Source organism: Dermacentor andersoni, chromosome 4, assembly GCF_023375885.2.
Source record: "Dermacentor andersoni chromosome 4, qqDerAnde1_hic_scaffold, whole genome shotgun sequence".
NCBI classification, from domain to species: Eukaryota; Metazoa; Arthropoda; class Arachnida; order Ixodida; family Ixodidae; genus Dermacentor; species Dermacentor andersoni.
Window position 1 is genome coordinate 118,642,736 of NC_092817.1, and position 22,777 is coordinate 118,665,512.

General features: G+C 44.9%; 1 protein-coding gene across 7 annotated transcripts in view; it reads left to right on the forward strand.

Annotated features, from left to right (window-relative positions):
- The window catches only part of Lrp4 (LDL receptor related protein 4), a 219,949-nt gene that overhangs the window by 161,037 nt on the left and 36,135 nt on the right, over positions 1 to 22,777 (forward strand). For 5 of the 7 annotated variants that reach the window (XR_008613799.2, XM_055074337.2, XM_055074333.2 and 2 more), the window contains exons 7-16: positions 346 to 582; positions 3,495 to 3,626; positions 6,229 to 6,381; positions 9,391 to 9,516; positions 11,924 to 12,320; positions 15,091 to 15,308; positions 16,222 to 16,398; positions 18,706 to 18,831; positions 19,680 to 19,888; positions 22,234 to 22,421. Coding sequence is in view for 6 of the 7 variants with exons in the window: in XM_055074337.2 (XP_054930312.1) it covers positions 346 to 582; positions 3,495 to 3,626; positions 6,229 to 6,381; positions 9,391 to 9,516; positions 11,924 to 12,320; positions 15,091 to 15,308; positions 16,222 to 16,398; positions 18,706 to 18,831; positions 19,680 to 19,888; positions 22,234 to 22,421 (1,963 nt within the window). In the remaining variant the exon portion in view is untranslated. The remainder of the gene's footprint in view (positions 1 to 345; positions 583 to 3,494; positions 3,627 to 6,228; positions 6,382 to 9,390; positions 9,517 to 11,923; positions 12,321 to 15,090; positions 15,309 to 16,221; positions 16,399 to 18,705; positions 18,832 to 19,679; positions 19,889 to 22,233; positions 22,422 to 22,777) is intronic. The other 2 variants (XM_055074334.2, XM_055074336.2) reach the window with 1 other exon arrangement.

A 22,777-nucleotide genomic window follows, 5' to 3' on the forward strand; every position in this document is an offset into this window, starting at 1 on the left:
GCATCATTAGGATTCAAATGGGTACAACTGCAGCATTCGTTCTTCGCGGTAAAAACATTGCCTTTTCCTACGCCTAATTCGAGTATTTATTCTTAGAACAAGCCTTCTGAATTTTGTGCCATGTTTAGGCTGCTATGACTGCTTGAATACCAATTAGGGGTTTCCGTCAACACTGGACCAACCTGTCGACATGCGATCAGCGAACCGGTCAATCGTGCGACTATATAGTGTTCCAACCGTTTCAGTACAACGTAACAGTCAAACTCCATGGGGCGGTGTCACTTATTGAAGAAAAATGTTAGCTGCTAATTACTCGACAGATACACTGGTCGAATTCGGTTGCAGAGGGCAAGAGTGCGTGCCAGGAAGGCGAGTTCAGGTGCGAGGACGGCTTCTGCATCAACGTGGACTGGAAGTGCGACGGCGACGCCGACTGCGACGACCACTCGGACGAGCGCGACTGCCCGCCGCGACAGTGTGCTGCACACGAGTTCCAGTGCCTGTCGGGAAAGTGCATACAACTGGAGTGGCGCTGCGACGGAGACTTCGACTGCTCGGACAACAGCGACGAGGATGGATGCGGTACGGCCTTCATATCTCCAAATGTATGCCGCGTTTTGGCGTTTCACTTTTGACTTCGTTGCCACAGCTTCTCGATACGTGTTCCGAAAAAGAAAGAAAAAAAAAACGTTCTTATCCTAGAGATGTGTGTAAGAGCGGATGTGAGCTGTTGGCGATGTCGCAAAAAAGTGGTAGCGATCGCGGGCAGCCAGTGGCAAACAGCACTCACGAACGAAACGCTATGAGAATTTGGCGCGCCTCGTTCGAAAGCGATCGTTGCCATTCACCGGTCGCCTTCGCTGTTAGTCTAAGTCCAGCCTCAGGATCGGCTGGAACGTTTTCTTAAGAACAATGCTAGGTTAAGAGCCTTCTGTGAAAACTGGCTGGTAGGGCATATTCACGACGCTTTTTGTAAGTACCGCTTGGTGTTGTCCAGCTGCCGTCGCTATGTTCGCACTGCATTTGACTTTTATCTGCTCTAATGCACAATATAGCGTGACACGTTCGTTTCTGAATACGTCCCCGTTTACTTACTTAGGCTTCTCTTATGTCACGCTGCACTGTGAAATTCGTTGCTTATATTTTTAAGTAGCTTTGGTCCCTTTCGCTGTCGTGACTTTAGAAGTTGGTTGTGGAGTTAATATTCTGAAGTACTGTGGATCTTATTATTTTTTTCGTGAACAACTAAACATTTTCTGACACAATTTTTCGTAACTGCTGTGTTGACATTGAGTCATACACCCTGTACCGTACGGATTTCTTACTCACTCTGCCATGATGTGATACTGGAAGCAGCGTGTTCCCATTTGAGCCTGCAACGCAGCCTGATTATAACTATGCGACGGTGGCTTTGACAGTTGAATGTACTACAGTACCCATGCCCTTCGAGCTGAGAGCACGTTTAAGGGAGCTTTAGCTCGTTTGGAAACGTATTGCCATGTGCGGAACACCCGATTATCGGAGACGTAAACTTGAGAGGCCAGCTGTGCGGGGGCGCCTGGTGACTCACTGTTTAACCGGAGAGGGCGCGAACTTAACGTATACAAAATTATGGGCAATTGCTTGCCAGAACCACGATCTCATTGTGAGACACGCCGTAGTGGAGGACAACGGAATTATTTTTACGGCCCAGGGTTCCTTAACGTGCACCTAAATCTAAGTGCTGTGCGGGGTTATGTTTTTTTATAGCTTCTCCCCCATCGAAAGTTGCCACCGCGGTAGGGATCGAACCCGCGACATTGAGCTCATCAGCTCAACCCCATGGACACTTAGCTACCGCAGCCGACTGATTATGACCGACTTTATTTTACTTCCTTGCTACTGCAAAGTTATTTGTCTGAAGTGACGTAACTGTTACCATGCCGGATTCTTTTGTTTTTTCCCCTTCGACACGAACAACCATGCAACACGAAAACGTGCCTAACGCTATATGGATGGTCAAAACGCAAGAAGATTTCGCTACCAACACTGTTGTTGCAGTTCACGTCTTTAGTAATCCGATGTTAAGTGAAGGTTAAGGCGTTTACTGAAAACCTAAAACTATCTTCTCTCTTCATCCCGGACTTTCCAGCACCCCTTAAGATCTATGCACTTTGAGCTATAACAATCTCTCGAGAACTTGGTTTTTGTCAATTTTGGCTGTGACGTGAACTGAAATGGCGCCGCCGAACGCGCTTCGTAACAATGATACGATTTCGGTAAACTTTATTGTGGCGGGTAAGACATTCTCGCTGTCTTAGGAAGGAGGGGGGAATTGTGTACGTGCCCACCTAATTGACTGGCCGCTGATTGGCTAAAGCTCTCCTAGTGATAAGGAGGTAAGCTGCGAACGCCTCCCTCTTTCTCGCTCGTACCCTAGCCCAGCCAATCAGCACGTCAGCAGCACCAGAAATGGACAGTCCACTGGTTAGATAGGTGCCGAATATGGCCGCCTCCCCTAGTCCCCTTACTATCATCTAACTTCGCACGCCATATTATTTTCTCTGTCTTATGTCCCGCCTCATTGTCAGAAATATGATGACAGTTCACCGACATTCTCAAAGAATATTTCGCTGCCTTCCTAACAGAACGGCCTTTAATCTTGGTCTTCTAAAGCCATCGCTATGTGAGGGAGGATGAACGCCAAAGCAGCCACGGTTCCGCACTCTACGAGTCTGCTGTTTCACGGCTTCCTTGCCTAATAAACAACAACAAAATATTTGTTTCTCAAAGCATCAGCAATACAATTTCGCTGTGGTAACATAAAATAAATTGCAGAAAAAAAAGAATGGCCACCTTCTTTACACCAGATAGTGGTTGTTTCGGACCGAACTCTAAAAAATGTATACAATGTACACAACGGGCGCAGTTAAAAAGAAATTATACAGTAGGAATATTTCTAAGGTCCTATTGGCTAAATATGCCTTGCGGATAATTTACCACTGTCGAACACTTACTTTACTCTTAATCGTTATCTCATCGATAAACAACGGCGGTTCACCTAGGTGATTGCACAAAAAAAAGATAGAGTGGTTCTTTTAAAGTCACCATGCACAAGAACAGCGCAAGGGTTAACGCAATTCTTTCTAGGATCTGTATGTGACAGTGGTAATGTTTATAAGCGATCACTCCTTCCACGCTCGCATCCCAACGACTGATCTGCATGGTCGTGCTACTTGAATAAGGAGAAAGAGTGGAGGCATAACGTCACGTTAAGTGCTCTTGCGTAAAAAAAAGAAAGAAGTGTTGAAACATGACCCGTAACCGTAGCTCTCATAGTCTAAGCATGCGTTTACCGTAAAGCCTTTCACAGAACCCCTTCCCTCCATAGTTTCCAATTAGACACCGCAATTGACGCCACGTGGACTTGTAATCCTAGGAAAGAAAAACGACGCTCGTTCCGCAACTAACTTCGATGCACCTGTCCTGTTCTTGCCCCCCCTCTCCCCGTGCAGTTGGGCGTGAGGTTGCCTGCGACCCTGGCCACTTCCGTTGCCTAGACGGCACGTGCATTGTGGAGCGGCTCGTCTGCAACGGGGCACCGGACTGTCCGGACCGCTCGGACGAAGCTCAAAACACGACCTGCAGTGAGCTGCTACCGCATGCTTTGCTCTTTGCTTCACTGTAACACGAGCCGACGCTGAAACGTTATCTGGTACAGTGTGCGGGTTTCCAGTGTCCCTTGTCATGGTACAACAGGCCTCTAGTGTTCGTCAAGTCAGCTACCCCATTCCTGAAATTGATGCTTCCTGAAATTGGAGCCATAGTTGAAAGGTTGCTTTCTAGGACTTTTCAATAACACCATGGCTAACGTGGGCATGCACCGCAGTTCTTAATTATTTTTTGTGCCTTTACCTATATATCTGTTGCGTGCTGTGCAAGAGATTTTTCCAAATTATGTTTACATGACCAAACATGTACTGCTAAAATTCTCATTATTATACCTCGTTCAAGGCTGCCTTATTTTCATATTTCCTGAAAGCTAAATTTTGGCGCCAACCAGAACTGCAGTGGATACGTACTTATGTAACTTTCTTTAGTTTCCGCGTAAAAGTTAGATGAGCAGGTTAGTCAGTTTCTTTGAATATTTAGCATCTTTCGGTCTCTTCGCTTGCAATATTTGTGTCCTTATTTTCTTCAATATAAGTATTGCGTGGTTTTAATGCCTTGCAACACAGTAATTCGAAATTATTTGTCATGTTGGTGTTTTTCATTTGACAAAATTACTCTGATTGTAGTGTCACTAAATGTACACCTAAATCTTGAGAAAAGTTCGCAAGTGTGAGGGCTCCATAAAGACATCTAGCTCTGAGAACGTTAGGATTAGTAAAATTATCTGCGCTACTGTTTTAGAACGCATTTGAAGAAATCAGAGTTTCATTTACCAAATGTATCTATTTTTCTCCGAATGACGCAAATTAGAGAAATAGGAAGTATGCATTTCTCGCCAAAGGCGAGATGTGTAGTCTTTGTGCAGGTGGCTCTGGGAAGCTGAAAAATGATTCAGGCCTGGCGAGTCGTCAATATTATTGCGTATCTAAAGAAACCCCTTTGTTATCAAGCCCTAACACTTAGCAGAAACAAAGCACCAAATATAAGCTGCACTTGGTCGCCATCACATGCTGTGCATTTCGCGAAATTTACTGTGTCGCACGTACCACTTCCGTAGAGGAAAATGTTTCATGTATTGCGAGACCACGTGCTGCATTATCGCGTTGTTAAAGAATAGATATCTGAGCGATTATTCTTGAAAATCTTTGAAGCAGTATAGCTACAGGATCTACGATGAATCTTAAGGTACAACTTCATAAAACCAAATTATTGTCAGCATTTCGTTCTGTGCTCCAAAGGCTTGAGTCACTCACGTGAAATTTGTTGTGTTGCTAACTGAATCGAGATCTGTGGAAGAAATTGACAAACCCTTTCAACATGTGGTGCTACTGGCTTCTAGAAACTTTGCACTGTATTAAAAGCACTTCCCTTTTTAAAGGAGATGAAAGGTGGTTGGCACATATTTCTTATGCAACTTGTTTCGTTACTAGATTGTCACACGTCGTTTATTACTAGACTGTTATCGGCTTCTTAAATGCATGGCGAGCTGATAGACCAAGTGAATGGTACGAAATGTATGAAGCATGCTTCCAAATTAAGGCTACGATGGGTCTAGGAAGCCACAATATTAACATTAAGATTAACATTTTTGTATTTCTGAGGGCTTGTCGATACCGACAGCGGCTAAAATAGCAACAGGACATAAACAGAACGCTTGTATCACATTTTATTGCCTGACGCACAGCTAGAAAACCACGTTTAAGGTGGGCGACCTCACAGTCCACCACACCGTGCCAGTGTTACCACAGCTGGTACTGTTTTCTAGTGCATGCTATTGTGTCGCTGTATATTGAACATCCTAGAAGCCATTACTTCTCAAAGCCAGGCTAAATGTATGCGTACCTGTCAGACGCGAACGTAATCTACATTTTCAGGCTTCTAGTACTCCAATAATATTCGGTCAAATGTGCAGCCTGTGCGCCGTAACTTTGCCTTTGTTAATATAAAACAAAAGTGCATAGTTAAATGAAATACAGAAATCTAGCTTCAGGAATGTTCTAATACAAAATAATTATAACCTAACACCCGACGCCGGATTGAACGGCGGCGGTGATTCCTAGAGACATCTGCACACTTCCGTAGCAAGAGAATGTTATGCTGTATTATGGCGAACGGCAAGCACTCTAACAGACAATGCTAGACAGCAAAGTTTAAAAGTACGTATCTTTGAGTGAGTTAGTAATCCATGAATAGCAAAAAGTGTTTGGCATAGAAAAATAACTGACGGAAACAAGTTCAACAAGACACCACAGGCGCTAACTTGGTCGAAAATTCAGTTGGAAGTTAGGCGCCCGAGTTGTCTTCTTTACCTTTTGCTCGTCCCTTCTTTTTTTCTCCACTAAAATTTCTTCGCTATGCGAGGACAAAAGAAGGCACGAACAGAAGTTCTCGCCCCGGTCTGTAACATTAATATTTTTTTCTTGCCACGAACATAACGACACTCAGAGCTCTGCTTATCGATATGTGAGCATGTGGTAATAACTAATGATGAGTAAACAAACTGAACGCATGCTTGTGCATGTTTGCGTGTTGGTGTTCGCGGTGCGTAGTGCCTGTTCGGCTAAGAACCCGCGCTAGACTTTCTGCTTCGTTTCCCACACATAGAAACGAGCACTCCATGCCGGGAGGATGGCTTTCCCTGCCAGCACCAGTGCATGGCCACCGCCACGGGTCAGCGCTGCTCCTGCAAGGAGGGGTACCAGCTGGCGCCAGACGGACGTTCCTGTCTGGGTAAGAAGTTTTGGCTTTCCTCTCTGGATATGTTTTCGTCTTCAATCTCCCGTGTGTTTCTCCACGCTCCCTGGGTAGGGTTTTTTGTTTTTCTTGCGCTGTATTCTCTGAAAGCCAGTACAGTGTACTATGCGCATATGGTGCCCTCCGTGCTTCTTTGCCTTGGTAAGGCAAGTCGTTTTGTTTTGTCTCATTTACCTAGCATCCCTTACTTGCGGCCCTCAGTTCTGAACTGGAGTTTCCTATCTCTTCCTAAGTTTATCTCGTTTATGTACTGCAGCAAAGCTGACGAGAAAAGGCAAATGGGAGCGCATGCCGTACTTGCAGTAGATGATAAACTCGGGAAGTTATTTGCTAGTTTTCTTTGTTTGTCATTGTTCCTTTGTCAGCTCATATTTCCTTGCTGGATACAAGGCAGAGCTAAACTAGTGAATCAGGTGCCAGCCTACGTGCTGGTATACTTTTGCAGCCGTAATACCCGAGCTATACTGTATGGGCGTTTCTTAAGGAGCTATTGCTATGTATAAGAGCATCTTCATGAAAGGCGCCTCCTTTTCAGAGTTTTCTTTTCGCTGCAAATCACTACCGTGAGCTTTTTAAAGCGAGCAGGCTTTAAACAAAATTGATTTCTTTGGCGCTTTTGCCGGTTTAATGGTCGGTGATTGGCGGTCGGTTGTCGGTGGTTGGCGGTGGTAATCTCACGGCTGATACAAATGGCGCATCCTCTCACACAAGTGAGATTCTGGGCGACTTCGTCACGAACAGTAAAAGGATCAGATTAAAAAGGATTCGATGCGAACACAGCTCTTACAAACCCAAAAGTGCTAGATACGGTATTTTCGATATTATCTTCGTAGACGTGGTAGACTGCGTATTAAAAGCGATTCACTACCACTGTCAAAGACGACATCAACGGCTAATCTTTTATGTAACATCTAAGTTCATGCTCTGATATTGAGAAGACTGCACTGCGCCCTTCCTTGGAGTAGATAGATACAGTGAGCGTACCCGCAAGTTGTTATCGATCGGGTCTGGCTTACTTGGCGGAAAGCCTGGAAGGCATGAAGGGCATAGAAAATACGAAAAGGAGAAAGGAACCCAGAAAAAGGTGCAACTGTCCACGCAGAAACGGTGGGGCGCTTAGTGTCATTATTTTATTATCATTTGAACACGCAGCAGCTAAATGGCCCGCGTACACTTCCCGCTTCAAGACGCCTCACGGAGATTCTGCACCCCTAGAGAATACAGGAAAACGTCGACTCCAAGCCATTCTCAGAGGGAATCATTTCGGGCCCTCGGTTCCCGTTGCGAGGTTATACTACAATAAAAGCATGGGAAAAGCTACCATTTTTAGGCGGTGCACAACCAGCCTCTAGACTTGAAATATGCTCCTGCGTGTTGAGGACTAGCACCATTATTAGCATAATCACTGACAAGGATTTTTGCAATCATCATCATCCTACATCCCTTTTTCGTTCCCCTTTTCCCGTTTCCCAGGGCAAAGTAACAGGTTAGAGCGCACAAAGTCCTGTTGTCCTTTCTTTCTTTCTGTAAATAAGTTCCTCTATTACTGGAAAATCCGGCGAAGGGATAGAAAAATATAGTTGAAGTAAACCATAAACCTGTAATGCGATGTTGGCACGCCTATATATTCGGCATCGCAGGACTCCATAAACTTAATGCAAGGTTTCCGCGTATCGCTGCGGACTGATAAGCCGAGCGGTTCATTAAATTAGCTTTGACGGTTCTCCAGCTGTTCAACGTCTTTTGTTGTAAAAAAAAAAAAGACGACGACGTCACTTCGTATTTGTCGTAGTGCGCGTACGCGAACGGAGGATCAACTGAAAAGCGAGAGTTCTCAATGGTTAGCGTAAAGTGAAGCGGCGGCTGGCGCAGGCAGAGGCTCTCACATTAGCTGCGCAGCAGGGAAGACTAATTTTTGCGAGAGGATTGGGCAAATGGTGCGCCACTATTCAGAAGAAGAAGAAGAGAGAGAGAGAGTATTAAGCGTGCTCATCCGTTAATCGCATTAACGAATTACCTCATTCGCGTGCCGCAATAATCTCGCGCTTCATGCTGCCAGCGAGTGATATTGTCATAATCTTAAGCAGATCGATATGATGGCCGAGCCGAACATTGAGTGATTTTTTTCCCCTTCAACATTCCGTTAAGTACATGCGTACCACTGCAACCGCGTTTAGAGATGTTATAGAATTAGTTGTCGATGATGTTTTATTCACAATGCATACATAATGTGTCCTGCCATTATTTTTTCGTGTTTTTTATCAGTAATGTAAATACCTTTTATAATTTCTTTCCGTGGTCCTTTCGGCGAACCCGTATTTAGGTCCCTGTAGGTATTTTGCATTCAGGAGGAAAAGAACTTTAGCACAATATTCTGCCGAATTTTTGTAACGTTCGCTTATTTGGTCTGTTCTATAACTTCACGAATGTTTCATTAACTTTTACGAAAAGCAGATTCTGCTCGCGAGAACGTTTTAAAGGTGTCTAGGGCGACGTGGCCTATCGTTACAAAATTAATCCATAGAGGAAAAAAGAAATGGGATGTTATCTACGCCGCCCTTTCGTGGCAGCACAAGTCGCCTTTAAAAAGGAAGGGAGCACTTGCTTCGAGCATGTTTGTTCACACAAGCTTCTTAAACACCTGAAATCGGCAAGTCTGGTCGCTGAAAGTGATTGTGCTTTACGAACATCGTACGCGTCGCTTTTCAGTGTCTGCTGCGCCATTTGTTTCTGGTCTCCATTGTTCTGCGTCTCAAAAGTACATCATTCATAATAAAATTAATATGTATCCCCCAAAACAGGGGTGCGTGCTCGAGGCAAGCTGAAAAAAAAATGCGTGCAACACGCCGGCTTGTCCTATCTTTGACATTTTTGTTTACGAGTTTTGAAGTTCGCAAGTTGGCCGGTACGCTATAACCGTTGAGCACGCCGCGCAGGAGTAAATTCTAAGTCGACCGTTTCTTGGTGCCCATGTCCCCAACACAGACGTCGACGAGTGCACGTACGAAGGAACCTGCAGCCAGGCCTGTGTAAACACGGTGCCGAGCTTCCAGTGCCTTTGCAAGGAGGGCTACAGGTTGCGGGACGACAAGCGACACTGCAAGGCACAAGGTACGTCACTTGCACCGGCAGCAATGTACGAGTACGGTGAAATACACGTACGGAAAGCAGAGAAACGAGGAAATTTTTTTTTGTTCTTGAGGCTGTTATAATTTTTGTAGTTGTGAATAGTACTGGAAAAGTGTTACGTGCTGTATGACGCGATAAATTAATACGCGTGGAATATTGAACGGCAGATAAAGTAAGTGTTAAAAGAGGATCGAACACGGAGAGTACACTGAGCTCAACAGAAATTTTGTTTTTTACCAGGTGAGCTGACGTACCGTATGTCATAGTTCAATATTTGCACGTAGGCATTCCTAAATTAGTAAAGAAAGAGAAATGTAACAATTTTATAACCATACGTTGTTATTACGAAGGCCAGTCAAATGAGATCCTTAAATTTGTACCAGGATTTCTAAATTTTGTGCCACTAACCTGTAAGCTGGCGAAAGTGTCGGGTGCTATTAGGGAAATTTGGTAGGCGGCAGAAGGGCGGACTTCAGTAAAGATCACCATAGTTTCTGTGTCAAGATCGCCGCTTCACTTGAGGCATGCACCAAATAAAAAAAAAAAAGAGTTCTATTGCTACATCTTAAAGCGATAGCCCTAAGGGGCCTCTTGCGCAGTCAGCACGGCGGAAGCGGCGTTGAATGTGAGTTGACCCTGAGTGAAACGTGTCTACCAACCACAGACGGCGCGCGGCGCATGTGTTCTAACAATAATAGTTCGGCTCGCCGGTTTCTAGCATTCGCGGCAGCGGCGGCGCCGGCCGGGCGGGAGACAGAAAAAAGAACCAGAAAGCTCGCCTTCGTGCATAGCGTTTGCCGCAAGCGCTTCCCGCTAAAGATTACGGTTGCATAAGCTCCAGTTGCCGCAAACTGTGAGAAGCAGTCGGGGACCCATAAATTCTATCGCTTTCTACACTTAAAGGTGCAGCTTAAGCGTCTCCGAAGCATTGGACAAGTGAAGGAATGAATCGTAATAAAATTCTCCGAACAGTGGAAGCTAAGTATGACAACACATGTTTGTCACAGCTGCGGAATGTACAAAGTAGATACTGCACAATTCATGTGTCATCTGATAAAGACGCTCATCATGCAGTGAATTACACGGAGTTGATTCCAGACCAGCAAAATGCTTGCCCTCAAACTGACCGTTTAACGGGTGCGACCACTGAAGACCTGCACATTGAGTGTCTGCCACATTCTTTTTGCTAGCTGGATCTCCACCCGATGGATTATCATGCTCAGACTATGCACTGAAGGCGACACTGGGGAGAATTAGGTTCCCACCAGATGAAGAGGTACACTGAGTAGTGCATGACTCGTTGCGCAGCCAAATTCATTTTTACACAGGAATTCAAGCACATTATAGGTGCTGGAATATTTCAGTGAGCATTGTTTAGGAAAAGAATGCAGAAGCATTTATCATTTGCTCAATAAATCATGTACAAGAAATTAAGGTTGTCCTTTGACTGATATTTGTATATATATATATATGTACTCTAATGCTTGTTATTTCTTATGCTTGCTCTTTCTGGCTGTCTGTCATGTAAATATATATACATATATGTAGAGTTAGAGCAGCTAACGCTAGATACCACAGTAAGAAACAATACGTACTTGCGGCTATAACAGTAGCAGCGGGTTCATGCAGCCCTTCTATTGATAAAAATGTATTGCCTTTCTTTTAATCATGACGCGGGTATACAGCGCTCTCTGAAACATTCCGGGATTCGTGTGACGCCATCGCGCCGGTTCAGCGAGTGATAACCTGGTGCAATCGCCGACAACATTTCTACGCCATCTACCTAATATAGTAAGGGCATCCCTTCTACTCATTTGAAGCTGGAATCTTATTGGTCAATAAATAACGTTTCATCGCAAGCGTAATTTACTGAGCTCAGATTAGGCTTGAAGATTTCTTCAAAGGTACCATAGAACTTGAATTTTCGGCGTGTACTAAATCGATCGAATCCGCGAGTTGTTCGCCTCATGACTCTGTAAATCCAAACGGCGTCGTGAGCAGCTGCAGACGTTCGCGCAGCAGCTGTCAACGGGCTCACTCGATTGTCACGTCATGCCCAACGTGCGGGCTTGGGTTTGGCGCTTGTTTCTGTGAACTGCTAAACTGATCTGGTTCTACGGACGACTGAGGAAAAAAATCACTGAACGAAACACAAAACATAGGGACAGCAGTGATGACAGACACGGACAAAACATAGGACACGCAGTGATGACAGAAACAAAAAGTGTGTGTCTGAGTGAGCCAGGTGGATAAGGCCCATTTTGAGGAAATGGTTCTCAGACTGTTGAAAAGAGGCATATGGCCCAGGACGGTCTTTAATGTAGCCTCATATGGACAGTGACGACTGCATTGGTATCTCCATCGCACGGTTGTCGGGATGGCTGCACAGGTTCAGAGGCCTACGTGGTGTTCGCCAACGGCGCCGACATCAGGCGCATCACGATGGACAAGTCGGAGTACACCTCCGTGGCAGCCAAACTGCAGAACGCCGTGGCGCTCGACTATCATCTAGCGCAGGACACGCTCTTCTGGTCCGACATCACCGTCGACGTCATCCGGGCCTGCAGCCTCAGCAACTGCACCGCCGACAGTGTGCACACCGTCGTCTCGCGCGGGCTGGGCAACCCTGACGGGCTGGCCGTGGACTGGCTCATGGGACGCGTCTACTGGACCGACTCCGGCATGGGCCGCGTCGAGTCCGTGGACGTCGACGGCCATCAGAGGAGGGCGCTCGTCTGGAAGGACCTGGACAAGCCGCGAGCCATCGTTGTCTACCCGCAGTTCTCGTGAGTAGGACGACGAGAGTGGAAGTGTACCGGAAGGCGCGGGTGGCAGGAGTTCGTTACACAAGCACAGCGTTCGATTAGTTTGGTAGATTAGGTGGGCGAAACGTGTAAGTAATGAGTACAAGCAACGCAACACGTGTTCGATGGCACGTTTACTTCGCTTGCATGGTTAGACCTATAATGCAATCAAAGTCCGATGGGGTAATTGAGGTTTTAATTCAGCCAGTCACGGATTTGCACGTGTGATATATTTGCTTTTAAACGTCATTCGGCAAGATAAATGCTACTTCGATAATCATCGTTAAGAAGCAGAGCTCCAGGGCAGATTGAAAGAAGGAGAGGCAGACAGATTCCTTCCTGGTGTCCTGACCACTGACAACGTCTTGCATTTAATCTTCCGTCATACCCATAGCGTTAGTATAATAAAGGTAAGCTCACAGCTTCTTTTATCCTGTGTACAATCAGGAAACAGTACGCGTGAGTAGATTCAGAAATATAATTCTGCTTCACAATATTATTACCGTCCATAAGCAATTTTCCATGTGCACTTGCAACACGCCACGGGAAATTTTCATGCGCCCTCCGTGATGCTCCGTTGCCCAGAATTAATGCAACGACATATCTTGTTCTGTACTTCGACAAAACGCTGTGCTTCTTTTTACACGCAAAATGAGCGAAACAACATACACTTCGCGCTCTTGGTATTGTCTGCCGCATATCGCATGATTTCCGCTCCCTTGGTGCCATTCTCAAATAGTATTATTCCGTGTGCCTTCCAATATTGCAAGATGCTTCCGTAATTTTGACGGGATGTGCAAATCTAATTCTGAACCCGTTGAATGTGTCCAGAATAAATTAATATATTTGTTCCAGCACTGATTTTTGTCCTTCTGGCAACTACAGTACAGCCCTCTCTAATGTACCTCAACTCACATCTCTCAAACTAAAACGCATTAAATCAGAACTTTTGTTCCCCTATAGGGTGCTTCATGGCACTAGACATCACCATAAAGCTTCTTGATCATTTAAATTTTTCAGTTCCACAAAAGTATACCCCGCAGCATTCCGCGTTTCTTGTGTAGCCTTGTTGCAGCAGTCACTTTCCTATGACTCGACTCAAAAACAAACAAATAAACAAACAAACAAACAAACAAATATTATCAGTGTTCTACCTGTTTTGACATGTATCAGAGTGCATTCTTTGTGTTTTGCATATGTTTAGATGATCACATTGTATGACTAACTCTCTTTTACGCTCCCCTTCTCTCGTTTTCTGTTTCCCTATTTGTGCCTGTGCCTCACATTGTGTTGTCCACCAAATTTCTCTTTTCTGTACATTTTGCCTTGCGCATTAATATTTACGTGAACCAGTACGAAGGCTCCGTAGCTGCTCCTTGGGCGCTATAACGTAAAACTATTCCAAACTTTTCTATCCCTCCACGATTGGTCAAAAACTTTTTTCGACCACCCCCACTTCACCTGTCTGTCACGCAACGTCACGAAAACCGCCATACCTCCTTATCTGATATGATGTGTACACACTGATTAGGCATGATTTGACAGAAAAAAGAAAAACGCTTATTTTTTGATTTGACCCCTTTTCGCCATTAGCCCTCGGCTATTGGTAAAAAGTTTTCGGGCTGCACCCACTTCATCTCCCTGTCACGTGACGTCACAAAACCGCACAAACTCACCGCGTCAAAGTGACGTGTACGCGATAAAGGTGCATTAATATGCCGAACAAAACTGAATTTTTTTCGGAATAGCCGCAGGCTGCTCCGTTCCGAAAGGAAAAAATGATGGCTGCCGCCGATCGCTGAGACGCTGGCTACTCGCACCTGCCGGAGAGCATGGCTATATTTGCGTATAATAAAACTTCTTGCGTGACCATGTGACGTTTTCAAACACTTTCGGCACGTTTACTACCTTATTCTGCCCACTCTTCTTGCTGAGGGTCAGTTTTAGCGTCATTCTTAAGGTTCCGTTGCATGCCGCCGCGATTTTTGACCAACCACCACAAGCTAAGTAAGGGAAAGCCGACCAATCGCAGACGCCGGCACCACCCTCTTCATCAGGTTATCGATTTTCAGTGCACTGGCTCTGCCTCAGTGAATCCCTCTCCACTTGAGCGTTCTACTCGCCTCTTGTCAGCCAATTAGATACGACAAGCTGTTAAGTGTAGGGAATGTTATTCGTTTTTCAAGCAAACAAAAGTGACCTCCTATGAACGAGGGGAGCGTTTGATTGGTCTGTTCAGACAACCCTGCGGGTGACCGCCCGGTGCTTGCGTCGGTGGTTACGCAAATTTGACGTCAGGAAATTGGAATAGAAACATATTGGAATAGTTTTACGTTATAGGGCCCCTGGTCACTGTACTTAACATTTGACTGGATAAATTATTATTATTATTATTATTATTATTAGCAGTAGTAGTAGTAGTAGTAGTAGTAGTAGTAGTAGTAGTAGTAGTATTTGGTTTCGAAGCAATACAATGAACATTGAGCGAATTGAGGAAGAAAGCCCGGCTGGGCGGAACTGTAACAGAAAGGTGCACTACCCCTGCCTGTTCTTTAGGAAGAAAGTAATATAATTATGGGACAAGCGGGGACGCAATAGTTCGCATTGCCTTACTGTATCATTGCCTCCTCAACTTCCTTGCAATCAAGTGCTAAATGACAAAAGCTTAGAATGTATAATGAAGCTTCATTAGACAAAACAAGAAACTTGTACTTCCAGCGGAATTGAGCGCTTGCTTTCTCTCCCCTATCAGGACCGTGTTCTGGACGGACTGGGGAGCGCGGCCGCGCATCGAGCGCATCTACACCGATGGAACGGGTCGGCGCGCCATCGCGGACACTTCGCTGTTCTGGCCCAACGGGCTGACCATCGACTACGGCAGTGACCGCATCTTCTGGGCGGACGCCAAGCACCACCAGATCGAGAGCGCCGACCTGGACGGCGCCAACCGCAAGAAGGTCATCGAAGCGGGTACGTGGCGTGCTTGCAAGCGAGGCCAGCTGGACTGGCTCGATGGTGTGCCATAGTTGTAAAGCTGAAGGACGGCAAAATCACGTGGGCTAGGAAATGATAAGCATCAGTCCCGTCTTTCAAACTGTTTCACGCATTGCTTTCGATCGACTGCTCGAAGGGGTTACACTTTTATGACAGACGGAAAGTAACTACGGCTTGGGTATAAACACCACTGCCACACATTTCCGTGGGTTACAACCGACGCTAAGGTAGGTTGTTCAATAATCACTACGTAAGCGTAAATGAATCTGTCTGTAACAACAACAAAAAAAAAACTGTACGCAAAGCTGAGTTCTCTAATTAAAAAAAAAAGGCACTTCAAAAGACGTTCAAAGAGCAAACTGACAGCAGATGTGCCACTTTGTGTCGGAAGCTAGTCTGGTACATGTAAACCGTTGTTTTGTTTTGTTTTTGTTGGTTTCGTCTTTCCCATTGTTTTTGTGTGTACGGCGTTTGTTAAAACTCTGTCAATAAATTTTTCCAAGGCATGCCTACAGGACGCATGTTACCATAATGCGTGAGAAATGCTTCATTTTGTAAGGAGCTCACTTGTGTTGCTTACGCCTGCTACACTGCAAGAGAGATTGGTCTCTCACCACACACCTCATTGCCTGTGGTGTGTGTCACTTCCTCTATACTTCCTCGCTTTTGCGCGCTGTTTTATTCCAAGATAACGACTCTCCCCAAGTCGCAGTTTCATTACGGTCTCTAGTATACGTTATTACGACATCTACTGCCGGCGGCTATTCACTGGTTAAACTGGCTAAGTCCGGCATACTTATAACCGACTTATAGATTTACCCAAGGATTCCACTGTATCTGTGGACGGCTGCAGTTCTCTCTCTTTAATCTATGTTTCGGTGTATTTCAGGTCTGCCGCACCCATTTGCAGTGACCATATTCGAAGACACGCTTTATTGGACGGACTGGCAAACCAAGAGCATACACACTGCCACGAAATTCGGTCAGCACGAGCCGTCCATTTTCCACCCCAAGCTATCCTTTCCCATGGACATCAAAGTGGTCCAGAGTCTGCGCCAGCCGGACGGTAGGGTTTCACTGAACCATATCGCTTGCGCTAATTCGAAGCTGTATTTCTGAACGTACAGCCAGTGGCGAGTGCACAAGGTATATTTATGATTGTCAATCAAAGCAGATGAGCTGCTATTTGAGCTATTTAAAAGCATATTTACTCACCATTCATGTATACATGTTTTTTTGGAGGGGGGGAGGGGAGAGACAGGGTATTGTGAATTTGTCCCTTTACTCGAAGAACTCCGCAAGCGTAGTTGCTCCGAGGTCATTATATTTTTAGCATTCCTAACAGAACACTACTTGATGGTATTTTGAGCGTTCTGGATAATACACTGCAATTAACTAGCACTATTTGGCTTGTTTCTCATATTCCTTTTACTTTTGTACTAGCTGTGGTATTTTTAATGTGACCAGTGTCACTAGTAAGTTCTACAGTATGGCCCAGCGAAATACCTTATACATGTTACAAAGTCGGCACATTAGATTATTATATCACACTCGAAGCTATGTTGACATCATTGGCTATGCCAGTGGCGTACTGTACTATCGCTGAAATGGACTGGGAACATTAAAGATGCTTTCAGTCACGGCGGACATGTTTAAATTGGGGCGGAGTGCAAGAAGCTTACTTGCACTATGATTTTTGTTGATGTTAATGAACCACGTGTGGTTTATATTAATCCAAAGGCCTCCGCTGTCCCTCTGTCCAATTTCGGCATGCAAAGCCTTGTGTCAAGGTTTTTTATTTTATAACATAAGCTTTCTCCTTTAACTCCTTTAATAGGAGCGCTTACATGTCGAAGGCATATGACAACAAATGCTGTCAGACACGTATTGTATTATTCCTCCCGTATCTGAATAATATCATAATTTCAAAGCGATGCTCTCTCATATCAGGAATAATTGCTAATACTAGTGGCGGCGCACCTCAGCTAATATCAAAATAGGCCGCTGCGGAGTCGTGCATGGTGAGAATCAAAATTTAACCACGTCGAGAGCATAGTCACGACACCTTGGCTGTGGTGAGTTTTACTGGACGATTTTATTTAAATCTTCTATAAGGAAGCCGCAATACTAACTCTGCTTCCTTCTGCACACAAAATATTAGTTTTACAGTATGAAGAATTTTGTACGTACCCCATGGCTTGGATACAAGACGTCCTGCTTCACTTTGTTCATACTGTGCCGATTAGAAGCACGTTGAAGTGTGACGTGCGTGATGTGTTTTATAAAGTACAGTAACCCATTGCCATAACCGAATGACTTTATTGGAAATTGTTGCATTCTTAATAGTTTATTGTGATCCCAACGGTAGTGCAGACACATCAGACCGCATTATTTGAAGAGTAGTGTCAGGATTCTCTCAGGACAAAAGTGCGGAATACTACATTCGCATGGGTTCGCTCGGTGCAGCATGCACGACGATCCTTTTCATTTGTTCATATTAGCTGGAGAGGCTAAATAGGCGGCAAAGGTCACTCCGACGCGGCGGCAGCATGATGCGGCTGGCAGCGTCACGCGCGGACAACCCACAGACATGCCAGCTGCTCACGCGTGAAAGCAGTATTTCTGAAGTGTCATGTCGCCACTATCAAACGCGCCTTTGTTAAAACATACATTTTAAGAGCTGCCGCGCTGTTGAAATGCGAGTATGCACTTGACTCCCGCTAATTAGACCCCTGTGAGAGCGCCAACTTGCTGGAAATACCCGAGAGCTCTAATCAATAAACGGCGGCAAAAGGAACGAATTGAAATTCCTTGTTTATTCCTTCGAACTGCCTGTAATGTCTTTTTGTAGCGCTGGAAGCGCGACTCAACCAGCATGTTTAAACGCTTCCTCAGCGTAACACGACACTAAACAATTGGTAATGGATGGCTTCACGGGTGAAAGGAGCGCCCATCCACTAAGACATAAAAATTAATTGAAATAAAGCAGCTGCACGCCTCTAAAAGTAGTAGTACGGTTTGAGCAATCTCATGTATATTCAAGCTTTTAGTAACTACGGCAAGCACGAGGCTGCGTCAGTGGGCATCTAATTAACCAAATCGGCTTAATTTGGGTGCGAACTAAAGGAGTTCTTCTTCTATAGATATGTATGGTGTCTCGCTGCAAGCTTTCGGTGCGTTCGAATTAGGAGAAAAGTTGAATTAACCAAGGTAGAACCAACGGGAGTCAATTGTACCATGTTACTGTGGCTCTTTTAGAGCATCTCTGCGTTAAACTAAATACCACTTGTAATAAATCCGTCTCCTGTCCCGATGAGTACGTTATAAAGAGTGGAATTCTGTAGTACACTTTTTTTCCTTCCTACGTGTCCAGGATCGAATCCTTGCACGTTGAGCGACATCAAGTGCAGCCACATCTGCGTTTCGAACAACGAGACTGCTTCTTGTGCCTGCCCAAGTGGCTTGGACCTGCAGGCTGACGGCTTGACGTGCATAGAAAGTAAGTGCACGTGTTCGCACTTGCTTGAGAAGAATGCGGTGTTTTCAAAAATTATTTCTCCTATCTTTCTTGTGCGTGTAGTTTGAAATAAACGTTCACGAGATCCAGTATGAGCGTTCAAGGAAATCTAAATATTTGTGCGGTGCTAAGACGCATATATGGTAGAATTCATCATTACTTCGTCCCGTGAAAGTAGATGCAGGATTTATGCAACATAGTTTGTTAATAAGTAATTACAGAGTCTACCATAGGCATCAAAAGTGTTGAGAAAGGCGTGCTTTATGTAATATATTTAGGTTGATTTTACCCGCCTTTTAATTTTCGACATTCAGACCAAAAGACCCTGTTCGACGCTGCAGAGGCTAGTTTTCTTGCATGAGGGGGCTTTTTTGTTTGTTTTATACAGCTTGCTCACCTGCCCTGAAAAAACAAACGTGAAGGACATATTTCCGGGAATACTGAAATTTAATGTCTCTCGGTGCTCGTGTAATGTTATCAGATACTCGTTTAAAGGCAAAGTTAACAGGCTAAACAAACAACTAAATTCACGTTTTCAAGAACACATATTTTCGCCGATACGCTTACACAGACAATGAATAATATATCACCAAATCATGCCGCACACACTTCTAAAGTTTTCACGTTGTAGCGCATACTAAAGAAAAAAAAAACATCCTTCATAACGGCATATTCTTGCTTCGGGCTTCAGTCTCATGCCCAGTCTCGCGTACACTTTATAAAGCAGTACCGTAGGAGTGGCTTACATTCAAGTAACATTGAGCGTTTAGAATCATCGCACGGAATCTGGCTTTTAGCTCTCTTTCCTCCGCCCTTTTTTTTCCACGCAGAGCCGGACTCGTTCCTGCTCTTCGCTCACCGTGGTGACATCCGTCGCCTTTGCCTGAACTGCACGGACGACGTGGACGTCACTATACCACTTCGAAGCGCCATTAGTGCCATTGACCTCGACTGGGACGCGACCACCGACATGATATTCTGGACGGACGTCACGCACCACTCAATCCTGAAGGCCAAGTGGAACGGCGACGGCCAAGAGGTCAGCACTGAGCGCAACTTGGGCGCCCTTGTAGAGAGAGAGAGAGAGAGAGAGAGAGAGAGAGAGAGATGGAAGGGGAAAGGCCGGGAGGTTAACCAGAGAAAAAGATCCGGTTTGCTACCCTACGCTGGAGAGAGAGGGGAGGGGGAGGTAAAGTGGTAACAAAGTAGAGATAAGGAAAGGAAGGAGCATAGACACACAATCACAATCGGTCACTGTCACCGAATACTGTCATCGCACAGCACAGTGACACTTGTAGCACTATCAACATCTGTTCAGGCTACAGCCGCTTGTCCAATTCTGTCGCCCTCAAAAACCGCAACAGTGCCCTCGTCGCCCTCTGCTGCGATGGCTTGTGATGGCGGTATTTTAAAATAAGTTCCTCTGTGAGAGGTCTTCGGTCAAAGCGCGCTATCGCGATTGCGAGTGATAGTCTCTATAAATTATAGCGAGGACAGCCACAAAGAAGGTGTTGAAAAGTCTCCTCGTTACCACAGTAGTTTGTCACAACTGGTAATGGCTGTGCCGGTAATTGAAGGCCACAACACGTAGAAACCGTATACCTCTGGTAACACTCCCTTCCGTGTCGAGGGAAATGTGCTTGCGCAGCTTCCGTTGTAAATTGAGAGGCAATCAAACTTTAAAGCTGAAACTGGCTTACTTGCATACCTTCGGAGTGAGTGAACATTTGATATTGTAACGCTTACTTAAACATTCGCCTTTGACTTTGTACGTACACGCCAGCAGAACTTGGTGCACGGCACTTATAAAATATTAGCTCATGTGACCGGACGTAGACGGGGCAGGGGTAGATTTCCCTGCATGCGCTGTTTGAGTATTCGATGACTGAGGAATTCTTCCCCGAGGCGGTAATATAAAATAGGCAAAAACAAAGCGCTTTTCCTGGATCTCATTATCAAAAGCGAAGTTGGGGCATACCGTGCGGCCCTTTGTTTCGGACTGGAAAGCCAGGTAATGTAGAATGCAGAACCAGTGTTCGTAGCTCTAGAGAAGCACGCATACTTTATTGAAAGCAAAATACCGATAACTAGATGCTTTATGTGGTTTCGCACCCCCTTCTTTTTTTTTGGTCTCTTCTTTATAGAAGAAATTTGAACACAGCAAAATGCGCATATGTTAGCGTGTGTATTTGCACATATGCGCTAATACACGAGACAGTGTGCACAAACGAAGGGCAAAAAGAAAGACAATCTTCTTATCGATGTTTGGACTGCATGCTTTTACCGACTGGGGCCTAATTAGCGCAGTAACTTATTATATACCAGTAATAGCAACGTAACTCGGAACATCGCAGCTCGGGCAATCATTCTGATTACGAGCCCGGAATGCCGAACTTACTTATGCCCGTTAAATTAACACGGCATGTCGCGACGACTGCATTATGCATATTACAAGCAATCAGTACAAACTGCATACTTACTATGTCAGAAGCTTCTAGATGAACGCAATTTCCATTTTTTTTCGATAAATTTTATGACTTCGCAGTACAGGTGAGCAAATACGGATGGAATATATTGCACATTAACTATTCGTATTTCTCTTCAAGAAGGAAATATTCGTTATTTGCGAATATTTAAAAAATACTAAATATTTCGCAACAATTGACTCGACTGTTAAACTCTGGTACTGCTCTCCGTGTGCTACAATATAACTGAAAGGAAACAAATTTGAAAGAAGGAGTCGAGGGAATGCAGAAACACGCTCTATATCGCAAGTTTTATTTTCAGCTTTAGGCGGAAGCCTGCATGCCTACCATTGAGCTTTCTTTTTCTTTTTTTTCTTTTTGTGTAGCCTGTCATTGACTGTATTTGGCCGTCTCGTCATGTAGGAATTTTAGATTTTATGCTACGCCCAGTTATGCCTTCTTTGCAACGGGCCTTTTTACATGCTTTTACGGCACACAAATCCTTCAGCGTTTTTTTTTTTTTTTGTTCTAAAATAAGTTCTGATCCTTTTTCGATAACCATTTATTTACTGTTTTTGTATATCGTCATTCCAAACAATACCCATAATGCTTGGAATGCTTCTTTGCAACCGCGGATTGGTAATCTTCTTAGAATAATAGTGCAGTTTTTAATGACTGTTAGTTTAAAAGTTTCTCTTTAAAGCAGATCTCTTCTCCCAGATACATACATAGCTGTTATTTTTGGACTAGTCGGTACAGGCATGCTACCCAAGTGTAATTCCTGTTGTAAATACCTATGTGCGTCTGTGTTTTACTATTCGAAACTCGATACTTACCATCCCAATTCTATTCGTATAAAAAAATTGATATTCGCCCACCTCTGTAGCTCGCACACGAATCGCACCTATGCTCGGCGCAGGTCGTGGTCGGTACAAACGCGGAGAGCGTGGCCGGCCTGGCTTTGGACTGGGTGAACCGGAAGTTGTACTGGACGGACGCTGCGAACGACAGGATTGAAGTTGCCAACCTGGACGGGAGCCACCGGGCTGTGCTAATCTACGACGGCCTGGACAAGCCGCGTGGAATTGTTGTGGATCCCATACGAGGGTGAGCTTGATAAACCATTGAGTGATATTTAGTAAGTCGAGTTTAAGGTGAAGTGCTCCACGTAAAAAAAAGAGAAAAAGAAAGAACAAAAAGAATAAGCATAAAAAAATATTAGCGAGCGACTCGAATGATCACACGCGCATGGCGGGCGAGGCCTAAATTTTTCTTCTCAGAGATTGTACTTGACCTGTACTACTGTATGCTGTCATATTGCAAGTGCTGCTGGCATGAAAAGGAGCCTGGGTCCCGGTCTAGCTGCTGCGACAGCTTTTTGCCCCGGTGTCCCTCTGGTTCCCTCCTGTTCTGGAAAATAAAGTTGAATTGAATTTACATACAGTCGCATCCATATTGTATGA